A 14,311-nucleotide genomic window follows, 5' to 3' on the forward strand; every position below is an offset into this window, starting at 1 on the left:
AATTTTATCATAAATTTTCTAAGGGTAAATATTAAAAATCTGTAGGGGAAAGATTTTTGTTGTTGTTATGTGACGGTGCTGATAAGAATATTCAGTTGTATGATAACTTTAATATTAAGTCAGAGCAAACAATCCTCTCAGAATTCAACAATTTTTCTATTTCAAATTTCACAAGAAGCAGCAGTTTATTAGCGGAGGTCTCGAATCCATTTCTATCCACTTACAATGGCTATGACAACACAGCAATTTTTAAATTCAACTTAAATTTAAGCTCTACTTCCTGAAGTGTACAGTAGCAATAATTATATTCTGTACTTAGCACAAAATCTACGAGTGGAAACTATAAAAGAAAGCACAATTTATACACTCGAAATAGGAAGACACCCTATACAGACCAAAGAATTCAGAGAAGTTTTCAATGTGCTCTAACTTTATCATGACTTCTGTTTACCTATTGGAGATACCAGTGCTCTCACTTCATTATATAAACTCATTTAAATGATTTAAGTTGAATTTGTATGCTGCACTGCTTAATTCTTTTAAATTTTGAATGGAAACGTTCTACTGGTTAAAAATCAAAGGAGAACATTAAAAAATAAATCCCTGGCTTAGTACTTATTTTAGTAAACTTACTTGAAACACTCCATTTGTGTGCTATATCATCTTTTTCTCCAGTAAGGACCGCCTTCTCTTTTTCAAAATGCTATAAGCAACTCAAAAACTTTTTTTCCCCTGATTTTCTGGGCACTCTCAGCAATCCCCAAGGGTTACTCCTGGCTCTGCACTCAGGACCTTCCTGATGGTGCTCAGGGGACCATATGGGATGCTGGGAATCGAACCCACGTTGGCCTGGTGTAAGGCAAGCACTCTACTCACTGTATTATTTCTCTTGTCCCTAATTCAAAAACTTTTAAGCAACCCAAAAGGAGTATAAAGCTTATCAAAATAAGATTCCACATGAAGTAATTTCCCTGATATGATCTAACGAGTATACAATATGTTGTTAGGTTTTTAACTACTATTTTCTAAATCATCTGCCCTTCTAATAATTACATATTGACAATTCAGGCAATTACTTAATAATCAAGTTTTTCAGCCCAAATATGCATGTGGCTTATTTTATAACCTATAGTTTTGTCTGCCTACTTGCTCTTCTTCACATTTTTATTTGTAGAATTAAAACTATACTACCGCAACACTACCCAACTTGGTCCTTGCAAGTCATACAACGCTCCTAATGTTATTTGTTTTGTAATCATTTCATCTGAATTGCCCAGGGATCGACCGGTTTGAAGTTTCAAATTCCATTTAAAAGGGCTTGATAAGTTTCTGGGCAATGCAAGTTAAATATTCTGATCATTATGTTCTGCACTCTACAACTTCCAAAGAGCTGAACCCAGAGGGGAGGATTCTCTCCCGAACCGTAAACATCCTGTTACAGAACTCGGAGAAATGGCTGCTTTGCAGAATACAGCGCCCGAGCGCCACTGAACACCAACTGTTAATAACTCCCAAACGCCTGTTGGACTTTGTTTAAATTAACGATGGGTCATCATCCTGTTCCGCTTTACTTTTCTTCCTTGGTCGAGTTGCAATTAATGGAGGAAACCTCCAGATGGCTTGTACTCCGAAAACAGCAAAATAAAAGCATGACTTTAGCTTCCACTGCTTTTCCCAAAGAAATGAAGAGTATCCTCAACCACCCACCTCTCCATCAGAGGTGCCTGAGTCCGGTTTAGGCTTTCAAAAGGGCTACACTATCCTGCCTGGGCTGAGCAAACGTGTTTGCAAACTTTTAAACAAATGCAACAACGTTTTCTTTCTAAATTTAAAAAAAAAAAAAGTGCTCGGTGCTTTCAGGCAGAGCTGCCGCCGGACTCCAGGCCAGCTAGTCCTCCAGCGTTTGATCAATTTCAGGTCGATTTCTGGTCCCCGGCGGAGCTGGCAGCAGCCCCCCCCACCAACGCCTCCCCATCCTTCACGACGGCCTCCCATCCTCCCGCCGCTCAGTAACGCCCGTTGGCGCGCGAGGCTCCCGCAGACTGACAAGAGAAGCTCCAGCACCACGAGGTGCTCAGGCTCTCAAAGAATCCTCCTTCGCAGCCTCCCCCGGGACCCAGTCAGTGCTCAGCCGGCTCCGCACGGCTCAGCGACTCGTCGCCGGCCGCCTTTCACCAAAGCATTGCACCCGGGGCGGACTCAGTACCGCAGCGCGGCGGACTTCTCCGGGCAGCTTTTTTTTGCTTTTTTCTTTTTTTTTTAAGAACGAAATAAAAAAGATACAGCAGCACCCCGCAGAGCCCCAGCTGGCGCCTCCGCAGCGCCAAAGGGAGAGAAAGCACCGCAGTGCTCGGCTCGCAGCAGCCCCCGGGAGCCCCGACGCGGGCGGCGGCGCGGTTCCGTCCAGGGCGGGGTGGCAGGGGTGTTGCCGGGGCGCGGGGAAAGGAAAAGGCGTCGGGAGTGGGGAGGGACCGCCCGGGCCTCGCGCCCGCCGCCGCCGCCCCCCGGCCCTCACCTCACCTGTCAGCAGCGCGGGGCTGTCGCCCGCCGACGAAGCGGCCGAGCCCGCCGCGCGCCGCCCGCGGAGGTGCCGGGGCACCAGCTCGCATCCGTGCGCCGCGCCGGCCAGCAGCAGCCCGAGCAGCGGCAGCAGCAGCAGCAGCAGCGGCGGCGGCGGCGGCGGCAGCGCGCCGGGGGCCGAGCCGGGGCCGAGCGCGGCAGGGGGAGCGCGCGGAGCCGGAGCCCGGCGGGGCACCGGCGCCCGCGACTCGTCGGGCCGCCCCCGCTGCTGCCGCCGCCGCCGCCGCCACGGGCTCGGGCTCATCCCCTCGGCACCGGCGGCGGCCTCCGGAGCTCGGCTCCCGGCTACTTGCATTGGTTCCGATAGTCTTTTTTTTTTATATATAAAAAAAGAAAATAGGTGAGGAGCAGAAAGGTGCGGCTGGTCTTCAGGCCGAGCGCGACACGGCGCTACTGCGGCAGCGAGTCGGGAATCCGCTGCTCTGGCGCCTGCGAACAGCAGCCCCAGCGCCCGCGCCGCCGCCGCCGCCGCCGCCGCCGCGGCGCATCCCCCCGCCCCCTCCGGCCCGCGCCCGTCGTAGTACCACGCTCGGCCCCCGACGCCTCCACCCCTCACACACTCGCTCGCATACCAAGCCCCCGCCTCCTTCGGCGCCTCCAGGGCGCACGCGCGGGCCCGTACCACCGCGCCTGCGCGGCCCCGCCCCCTGGGCGGAGCTTCCCGGGCCGGCTTGATCTCCAAAGCTTTGATTGAACCTCCCCAAGTGGGGGTGGGGGCGGGAGGGCCAAGATCTCCGCCAGCTCTGGCTCGGGTCCTCACGGGCTGCCCCCACCGCGGCCGCCAGAGAGAGAGGAAGGGGCGAGCGTGGAGCGGGGAAGAGGAGGGACCTCCCTCCCGGATCTCCTTTTGCGTCGGGCGAGTTCTAAGAGTGGGGAAGGCAGCAAAAAAAAAAAAAAAAAATAGTTGCCTGGGTCAGGAAAAGCTTGCAATCGGAAACGGCCAGGTCTCCAGGATTTCAGCGGAGGTGGGGCTTGCAAACGGCAGGCACTGTGGAAGTGGAGGTTAGCCTAGCCTAGCGTTTTATTTACTTGTCAAACAAAGCTTCGGTACGTGTGTCGGTGCCAGGCATTGTTCTAAGCGCTTTTCAGTTTTACTCATTGGAGCTCCAAACTTACTGGGTGGGGTTAACGTTCCCACGTTTGCAAGTGGAAAAACGACGGCCCCCAGCAGTGGTAAAGTAAATTTCCCCCAAGATTCTACAGCTAATAGAGACAAAACCAAGTTTATTGAAAATACTTAGAAAGAATTGCTTTAGCCTCTGACTCCTCGTGTTCAAAGATTGCCTAAAGACTCGCGACTTCCCCACCCCTTCCACGTAGTCATCGCTATCCATTCAAATAGGTTGGCAGAAGAACCGTGTTTCAGGCTTAGCGTGTGCATGATTATACATACACACACGCATTCTCTTACAGGGCACCAAGTTATTTAAAAATTTGCTGAGGCAGGAGTCTTAAATATAAGAGCCCTATTTGGTATTTGGTTTTAGTTTTTATGATATGTTTTTTATTTTTTCCAGGGATAGGGTTTGTTTATTGATTTTCTCAAGTGAAGAAAATACTCTGATTATACAGTCTTCATGAATAAGTATGAAGGCAGATATGCATTTCAGTGCAGAATCAGGAATTTATTTGAGGCGTATCTCTCAATTATTTCATATGTGTATATATGACCCATCACCCATGGTGCTGGAGGTAGAGCAGGAGAGAAGCATGTGGCCACTGTCTCTGTATGTCTGGATTTGGGTGCTCAGGGTTAACCCAGCCCTGAATACTTGAGGGACTATTATCTTGCGGGGGATAGACTGGTCCTCACACCTACCAAGTGTGTGCTCTCCCTAACCCCACAATTAGTTCTCAGCAGACTGCTTGGGGACATGGTGTTTAAATCACTGTTTTTATAGAGCCACAGGAAGATTATTTTTACCTCTGCTGAGAGGCACAGCAATCAAATCGCATATGTGCCAGCTAAAGACCAGGAAAATATATACAGAAAATAACAAGCTTGTTTCTTACCCTGCAGGCAACATTTCATTCAATATTTACTGAGGGCCTGTATGTCAGAGAGTGTGCTGAATAATGAGGATTCACCTGAAAATAAGAGACACTTGAAAAGGTCAATTAAGTCATACAGAGGCGTAAGATAAGCAGGTCTTACCTATGAAACCTTACATTCTAGCTCAGGAGCTTAAATATACAGCCATTAAACAATTAGAGATGGCAGTTAATAAGTTGCTAAATTGGATAGGACAAGTTGTGTTAAGCTCTAACAGCAGTGGAAAACCACAACAAATTAATAAATCTCCAGGGCCAAGCTCTCTTAAATAAGATTATTTCTCTTTTTTTTTTTAAGATAGGGATAATATTGACACTGAGAGTGTATTTGGATGGGGATTATAATTGTGTTTATTCCTCTCACTACTTGAACAAAAAGAGGTGACTGGGAAATAATAAACCTGCAGCCACTGAAAGGCCATCTCTCAGGCAGGCCAAAATCCAGAAATATTTTTAAAAATATTCCGTCTCATTTCACCTTTGACAGAGTTGTTAAGTTTCTGACGCTTCCAAGAGTAGTAAGAATGCATTTTCTTGTTGAACAGAGGTGCAGTATTACTGTACAGCTAACATAAACCCAGTACAGAAAAGAGGAAGACTGCCTCTAGACTTACAGTACTCCCATTTCCAAGGCAAATATAAACACAGGGTTCCAGCGAAAGCAAGAGCTTCCCTTTCTTCTCAGCTTCCAGGTCCCGCCTCTCCAAGCTCTGACTTTCCTTTATCCTTGTCTCCCTGAAGCTCCCCTTTTTCCTATAGCCAAATCCCATTCAAACTTTCACTTTGCGCCCCCTCTCCTTGATCCCTCCCTGACTTCCAACCTAAAGTCCAGGTTATTTCTTAACGTCCAAACCTCATCGTTTGCCATTTATTTACAATACTTATGTCTGGTTTATGACTAATATATATGACTAATACATGTATGGATGACTTCAAGTTTCTGATGAGCAGCCCTGAACTTTGGAACAGGAGAACCTGGTAGAAATGGCAGCACCATCATGTTCCCGCTTGTGATCTGCAGCCATGCCCGACTGTGCTTAGTTGCCTGGGGGGGCTGTGGGGGAACCAGGCAAACTGGGCACCCCTGGGGTTAGTGGTGATGGTGACTGTAGAGTGAAATCACAACGCCTCTGCATGATGCCTAGCAAACAGGGAGAGACTTTTTTTTTTTCATTTTTATTAGTGAAACACCATGAGGTACAGTTGTAGACTTACAAATTTTAGTGCTTGGGTTTCGATTATACAATGATCAAATACCCATCCCTCCACCAATGCCCATTTTCCACCACCCTGGATCCCAGTATCCCTCCCACCCCTGTCGCCCCCATCCCACCCTGCCTCTGTGGCAGGGCATTCCCTTTTGTTCTCTCTCCTTTTGGGTGCTGTGGTCTGCAAAAGAGGCATTGAGTGGCAATCATGTGCGGTCTATAGTCCACTTTCAGCATGCATCTCCCATGCTGGGAGGATCTTCGCTCCCCTTTATTTGGTGGGGAGAGACTTTTTCTCAATCATTCCCGGAGACTTGGTCCCCGGCACCAGGCACGGTTCCTGAGCTTATTCCTATTAGGATATGCATGCGCCTCGCACTTGGGCACTTCTGCATTTCATTTCCCGACAAATCAGTCGCTCACGCCAAAAGGCGCGCCCAGCTCCGATGAGCGCGGCCGGCTTCTCAGCAGCACAGAAGCCAACCGGCCTCTGCCCACGCTCCGGTTCCCTACCCAGCTCCTTCTTCTCCCCTTTCTCCCCCGCAGCCGGGATGCGCCACCTGCTCCAACCCGGAGAACCGGATCTGGGCCGGCCGGGGCCCGCAGCGCGCCTGCGCCAGCCCGCGGATCCGCGCATGCCTGCCCGCCAGGTGCGCGAGTGCTGGGGCTCCCGCGGTTCCGGGGCGCCGCTGGCCCGCGCCGAGCCGGCTTCCGGTTCCCACTGCGGGGGCGGGGGCGATGACGTCACCGCGTGGGTGGGCGCGACGGGCTGCGGGTGGGCGTGCAGCAGACGCGAATGGGGAATTCCGTCCCGCGGTTCACCGGGTGAGGAAACTGGCCCGCCCACCCGGCTTTCCCGGCCAGCTCGGACCCCGAGAGCGAGTTCGGTGGAAGCCCTGTGGGCTTCGATTTCCTGCCTTTGCCAATCTGGAGGGGGCTTGCCCTTGCTTTGCGTGGTGAAACCCCCTCCCTCGGAGGAGGGCCGAGCGCTGTCTTGTCACTGATGGGATGCTCGACTGCACGCCAGCCGCTCTCTGTTCCGCTGTGGACCCTTCCCACCACAAGCCCGCAAAAACTTGGGAAACCTCTCCAAAGCGATGTTTCTAGGATGCCCCGGGATCTGAACAGTGAAGCTTTTGGCAAATAATAAGGTCCTCAAATTGTGGAATCAATTAAAGCACTAACAGGCGGGGGGGTGGGGGAGCTCCCCATTGAAGATACGCCTTAGGAGGTTTCTCTCTAAAGTCATTAAAGCATAGGATATTCCTCAGCTATTAGTGGAGGTTGCAAGCCCCATCCGTGCATCTTTCTCTGAGCTTAGGAAAGATGCCTTTTAAAGAAAAAAAAAAAGGTGAGGAGGCCTGTTGTACAGATAGTAGTAAATCCAAAATTTCTTAATGTGATAGCTAAAAATATGTTTATTACCTTACAGGTCTTTTAAAAGCCATCCAACAGAGCAAGAAAAATCAGATTTGCCCACCAAAGCCTAGGGCTTATGGCATAAAATGAAGAGGTGGGAGGGGGGGGGGCAAGTTTGGCTATACCCCGTGATCCTAAAGGGCTTACTCTTGGTTCTGAGCTCAGAGATCACTCCTAGTAAGCTGGGGAACTATATGTGGTGCCGAAGATTGAACCCAGGTCAGCTGTGTGCAAGGCAAATCACTACCCACTATAATATCTATGCCCAGGCCCTGAGATGATTTCTATTATTAAAGAGAATGTTTGGGACTGGAGCGATTGTACAGTGGGTAAGACGTTTGCCTTGCACACGGTCGACCTGGGTTCGATTCCCAGCATCCCATAGGGTCCCCTGAGCACCACCAGGAGTAATTCCTGAGTGCAAAGCCAGGAGTAACCCCTGTGCATCGCTGGGTGTGACCCAAAAAGCAGAGAGAGAGAGAGAATGTTTGCCCTGCTACTTAATTTGAAGTGTTACACAGATACTATTGACCACATAGTATAAGTGCTGAAGCAATTGGAGTGCTGACAGATCCTGTAAAAAGATGAGTAGAGTTGTGATGAAGATAAAAATAATGGTAGTCATAATTGAAAATAAGGAGAAAATAAGAATTGCTTTGCTTGCCCACAGTTTAATTCTTGGATAGTAAAGATGGTTCTGAAGACAAAAGGCCAATTATGCAACAAATTAAATATAATGTGGCTATGTTCTTGTCAACAAGAAACTGGAAAAGTGGAGGAATGGGAAAACTTCGAGTATGATCAAAGTCTAAGCTGCTTAGCAGATGCCAACTGAACTATTTTTTGGTCGTTATTTTGTTTCATACATGCCACTCCTGGCAGGGTGGTCCTCTGCTCCCCTTTCTACTGCTCCTGGTCCTCAAGGTTACTTCACTGAGACTGTCTACAGTGTCCAGGTCACATTTTGAGCAGATGGAGCTTCAACCTCTTCCACTCCTCATAAAAGAATCTCCAGGTTTGGTGTTCCTCTCCATGTCTGTTCTCTTTCCTTCTGTGCGCTGTGGAGAATGCTCTGCCCTAAGATTTGGGTGATAATATAGACAATTACCTTCAATTCAATTCAATTCATCATCCTGTTAATCGTCGATTGCCTCGAGCAGGCCCCAGTAACGTCTCTTTCATCCTAGCCCTGAGATTATATTCACGGCTCTTTAGGAGAATGAGACCCATCATTGTTACTGGTATTTGGCATATTTGGTACGCCACGGGGAGTTTGCCAGACTCTGCCCTGTGGGCAGGCTACATTCGATAGCCTGCAAGTTTGTCCAAAGTAGGAATGAGATAATAAGATGTCATAAAGAAAAGTTCTGATAAGATGTTGCGCGGCCGCAAGTGCGGCCGCGCGGTTCCAGGATCTGGATTTTATAGTCTCTGAGTCTTGGCCGCTGATGGGATTACACGGCGCCAGGGGGCCAGGTGGTGGGTGTGACCCCCGCCTACTGGAATTTGGAGGATCTGGGTGGAAGATGCTCGACTCCAATTCGAGTAGGCTTGGAGGTCTCGGCCCCGGAACCCGCGTGGCTTTGTCCCTCTGCCAGTACCTTCATGTGTGCGGAGAGTGGTCTCAGCATGGTGGTGGCTGGTCCTGGAGGTCTTCGGCTGCCGGAGCCCCAGTCGGGGCGGGGAGGAAAGCTCGACCCGCTCCCCTCCAAGGGGTCCCAGCGAGGGACACCCAGGCGCGGGGGCAAAAGACTGCACTGTTCTCGTCCGGGATCTGGATTTTATAGTCTCTGAGTCAAGACAATTACCTTGAATTAACAAAATAAAAGTGCTGGCAGGGACATGATGGTGATAGGGATCCAATCTAGACCCCTGCATGCAAAGCCTGGGCTCAGTTTCATAAGTCATCTCTCATGCTCCAACTAACCTAATTTAAATCATGTAAAACCAAATGTCAAGCCAGGTACTAAAGGAGATGTTTCAGGCGAACTGTGGTTCCCTGGATTCAAAGTACCAATCAAATATTCCTAAAATCACAAAGATATTATCTAGTATGGTCTTACCAATCTTCAACTTCAAGTAGACAAAATATATCTATTTTAGAAAGATGCCATAAAATTTGAATAAGATCACATGTGGGCCTATTTTAAAGGTACAAAAAGTTACTTCCCCCCATCTAATTTTGGGGAAAATTCATTAAAGAGACAAGTTTAACAAGTAAAACAAGTTTCTTAAGTTTGAACAAATAAAAATATGGTGGTAAATTCAACCATTTAGAATCTAAACCCCTCATAAGCAGAGGAGGTCTTTCATCTTGGATGTTGGTACTAGGAAAACTAAGAGTTTGGTGGAGAGGGGAATCTTATTTAAATTACAAAATCTTTAAGAATACAGACTGTGGGATTTGCACAGCTCTTTACTATGTGACTTTGGATGAATTAAAAGGATATTAATCTTAGTAACTCAACCAAAGTTTCCCCTTTGATTAAAAAAACAAAAAAAAACATATTACATAGAATGGGTTGTTTAAGAAGGTAAAATTAGACCATAAAGGTGTCTGGAGCATTACCATTATTCTTTAAGTCCTTGAGGGTGTTGAGGACAAGAGTCTTTTTTCCAATTAAAGTGTGAAAAAGAGGAAAGTGGGAAAAGAAATCACAAGAAAAATGTTTTAGAGAAGTTACAAAAGTCAGTTCATTAAGTTTGCTGCGCTGTCTGCCGGAGGGGACTATCAACGTGATAGTTTTACTAAGGGTCCCAAGGAAAGGAACCTGAGGTAAAGGCTCCTGTAACAATAATTTCTTAGAGAAGACCACCCCTGGGAGGAAAAAAGAGAGAAAAGAGGTAGGGAAAAAAATCAAGGAGTTGAACTACTGCCTGGCCACAACTCTCCCATGTCTCCATGGAGGACTTGGGGTCCACAGTGTTTTGGAACAGAGAAAGAGAGAACAAAGGAGTTTGGTTCCTCTCCATCAAAGTTACTGCCAGAGCCCTGACACTCCCCGGCTTTTGAACCCTGCCACTTCCTCTTCTAGGCAGCTGGTCTTGAGGCCAAATCTCTCGACAAGGATGGCATAATCCCTGTCTGAACTCAGCAGGTGAAGTGAATAGAAGCTGATAGCACCTACATTGTCACCTACAGTTGTGGCTTCCCCCCCTGAGTTCCACACCTCTGGGTCAGTGCTCTAGAGCACCAGAAGAAAGAGGGGGCTCAAAGCATTAAGCAAGGCATTATTATTAAGTCCTGCCTCAAAGCAGTACAAGGGATCTGGGACAAGAAAAGAATCACAACCACTTTTGGGGGGGAAGAGGGAACACCCAGAGATCCTCAAGGGTTACTCCTGGCTCTGTGCTTAGGAATTAATTACTCTTGGAGGTATGCAGGGCACCATATGGGATGCCAGGGATAGGATCTGGTTGGCAGCATGCAAGGAAAACGCCCTACTGGCTGTACTATTGCTCAGTCTCCCAGCATCACAACTTTTTGACCACCACCACCTAGACACTGAGAGGCTCTTCAAACTCCCTCTCATGAGTATTGAAAGATCCTCCCTGCTTCCTGGTAGGGTGCAGTTGCTCTGTGGTAGTGTTCTTCTTTGGAATAATAGCATCAATCAAAAACACCATCCAGGAAGCACATAAAGTAGATCAAGGAAAAGTAGAAGATGTAAAGGTTAAATTAGAGACCAGAAATGACAGGATTTTATGGACCATAATTAGTTTCTCCCTCTGAGTTTGGAAGTCGGTGGAAGGTTTTAAGTACAAAATGTCAAAATTGTGGCTGAAGAGATAGTACAGTGGGTAAAGCATTTGCCTTGCATGTGGCTGATCCTAGTTCAATTCCTGGCATCCCATATGATCCTCTGGGTACCTCCTCCCCCACCCAGGAGTGATCTCTGAGTGTAAAGCCAAGAGTAACTCCTGAGCATTGCCCAAAAAAAAACAACAAAAAATAATAGGATCATTCATAGTTGCATCATGACACTAGCAGGTACAACTACCAGAAGATTCTTGTCACAAACACAAGAAGGAAAAAAAGAAGGCAATATTTTATAGGATCACACTGCACTGCACTGTCCTCCCATTGTTCATTGATTTGCTCGAGCAGGCCCAGTAATGTCTCCATCAATGTGAGACTTGTTGTTACTGTGTTTGGCATATTGAATACGTCATAGGTAGCTTGCCAGGCTTTGCCGTGCGGGCAAGCACTCTCGGTAGTAGCTTGCAGGACTCTCCGAGAAGGGCAGAGGAATCAAACCCGGCTCGGCTGGGCTGGCTGTGCGCAAGGCAAATGCCCTACTGCTGTGCTATCGCTCCAGCCCTTATAGGACCATTCATAGTTATATCACGACTGAGAGATTCCTGCCACAAACACATGAGATAATGTGGTAGTTTAGGTCTAAATAGTGCCAGAAGTGATGGTCAAAAGTGTAGACTTCTTGCTGCTATCTAAAGGCAGAATCAACAGCCTTTACTGACTTACTGTATATAAGGTTTTAGAGAGTAAAGTCAAGTATCACACTGAATATTTTGCCTCAAGCAGCTGGGGAAAAATGGAGTTGCTGTTGACCATGTTGGGGAGACTGAGAAGAGCAGATTAGAAGCAGAGGGTGGGTGGTGACAGAGTAGCAGCTCAGTTCTGGATAATTTAAGCTCGAGAGGTTTTTAGGCATCAGAGTGGGAACATGAGTGAACACTTGGATATAGAAACTGAGATAGAGAAAAAAGGTCCAGGCTGGAGAGTTAAACTTAGAAGTTATTGACAATGGATTGAAGTGAAAACCATAAGATTGTACAGACACACTTCCCCCACATGGATCCTTAAAAATACAAGACATATTACTTACCGTGGGCTGGAGTGATAGCATAGCTGGTAGGGCGTTTGTCTTGCATACGGCCAACCCAGGTTCCATTCCTCCGCCCCTCTCAGAGAGTCTGGCAAACTACCGAGAGTAATCAGCCTGCACGGCAAAGCCTGGCAAGCTACCTGTGATGTATTTGATATGCCAAAAACAGTAACAAGTCTCACAATGGAGATGTTACTGGTACCTGCTCAAGCAAGTCCATGAACAACGGGAGGACAGTGCTAGAGTAATATTACTTACCATAGCAGGGAGCTGATTCATAGACTTCCCTGCATATAGAGGTGTCACAAAATAAATACTTAAAGCACTTCAAAGGCAGATTAGCTAAATTAGTGAACAAATGGTCCAGAGAAAAATTATTAAATTAAAGGAAATTCAGTAGCATGGGTTTAGATCACTTGCATGCGATGTTTGAGATGCCAAAGAGTATATTTTGAAGTGGGGGGTGTCTTGGAGAGGTGGGAGAGAAACTGGGTACACTGGTGCTGGAAAATTACACTGGTGATTGGGTGTTGGATCATTTTATGACTGAATGCAGTCATGAACAATTTTGTAAAGCTCTATCTTACGGTGATTTGGTGAAATAACATGACTAGAGATAAAAGAAAAAGAGCTAGCAAATGTTAATCTTCTATTTGAATTAATTACCTTTACCTAGACTCAGTTTTCTGCTTAACTTTAACTTGACTAAAGTTCATTTTATGTTGAAAAAGAAAAAGTATATTTTGAATTTAAAAGTATACTTTTACCAAAAGAATACTTTACAAAAAGAAGCAAGTAACTGTGATATCAGTTTTGAGATCAGGCTACTGTGATGGACATTCAGAATATAAGTTATGTGCCTCTGTTGATTTACTACAGTTGCTATAACAAAGTACCTCAAACCAAGAGGCTTAAACAACAGAAATGTACAGTCCTGCAGTTCTAAACACTAGAGGATAAAAGCCGAGATTTGGCAAGACTGGTTCCATTTAAGGACTGTGCGAGAAGAGTTAGTTCTGACCTGTTTTGTTGACTTGTAGATCTTCTAGTATCTTCTAGTCTCTTCACATTATCTTCCCTCCCTGCATGTCTGTCTCTAAATTACATAAGAACACTGATAATGTTGAATAAGAGCTCAACTGAATGAAATCACTTTAATGTGACTTCTTCTATAAAGGCCCTATATCCTAATAATGGTACATGCTGAGAATAGAGGTCAAAACTTGCAGATATTTGGGTTAAGCAATACCCACTTAAAAGAATAAAACTAAATCTATTAACTGTCTTATCACTTAAATATTAGATCTGGAGAAATAGCTCAAAGGGCTGGATCTCATGCTTTGCATGTGTGAGCCCTGGGTTCAATCCCCAGCCACACATGGTCCCCTGTGTACCACAGGAGTAAGCCAGAGCATCAAACCAGAAGTAAATGCCAACACTGCTGTATGTGACCCCATCCGCCCCTTGGTAAAAGCTTAAAATTCTGGTAGGTGCTGTGTCTAATATAGTAACTCATAACTGGTAAACAATGAAAGTTGGACAGTAAACTAAAAATTTGGTTTGACAAAATACTAGTGATTCTGAAAATGAAGTTAATTTTAAGATTCTTAAACAAACCTTCCATTAACATACTACAAGCCATGAGTTGGCTTTAAAGTAATGAAAGTGTCATTCTCCTCTAGAGCCAGAAATAACTGTGTCGGATGATTCCACCATCTGAAAAAAATGATTTAGGACTTAGAGCTGTTGTTATCATTGAGGCTCTTTCATTTTCATAGCAAATTCATTTCTTCACCACATATATATTAGGTTATTCCTCTTGCCAATCCTGTGCTACTTGCTGGGCATCAGAGATTTAAAAAATAAAATGTGAAGGCAGTGCCTGCTCCCAAGAAACTTTTCATCCAATGATAGAGCATATGACCAAAGATTTTACAGTCAAAATCTGATGATGGTAAAAATAGAATGCTATATACCCACAGTCTTACTGGGGAGCTAGAGAATTCTCCCTAGGGAAGATAAAAGTTGAGATAGCTTTGGAGGCCCTAAAGCTGTTTCCAAATCAAAGGCTAACACAGGGGGAAGTGGAAGACATTACAACTGAAAGTAGTAGACTCTGAATTTGAATCATTTTGGGGGTTGTTTGTTTTTGGTTTATGGAACACAACTAGTGGTGCTCAGGGAATAGACCTGGCTCTGCTCTCA

General features: G+C 46.4%; 1 protein-coding gene across 3 annotated transcripts in view; it reads right to left on the reverse strand.

The window, feature by feature from the left end:
- Positions 1-3,126, reverse strand: part of STIM2 (stromal interaction molecule 2) — a 119,401-nt gene extending 116,275 nt beyond the window's left edge. For all 3 annotated transcript variants that reach the window (XM_056125582.1, XM_056125581.1, XM_056125583.1), the window contains exon 1: positions 2,521-3,126. In XM_056125582.1, the coding sequence (XP_055981557.1) occupies positions 2,521-2,875 (355 nt within the window). In that variant the 5' untranslated portion in view covers positions 2,876-3,126. The remainder of the gene's footprint in view (positions 1-2,520) is intronic.
- Between the last annotated feature and the right edge of the window lie 11,185 nt (positions 3,127-14,311).

Source organism: Sorex fumeus, unplaced genomic scaffold, assembly GCF_029834395.1.
Source record: "Sorex fumeus unplaced genomic scaffold, SorFum_2.1 ptg000055l, whole genome shotgun sequence".
NCBI classification, from domain to species: Eukaryota; Metazoa; Chordata; class Mammalia; order Eulipotyphla; family Soricidae; genus Sorex; species Sorex fumeus.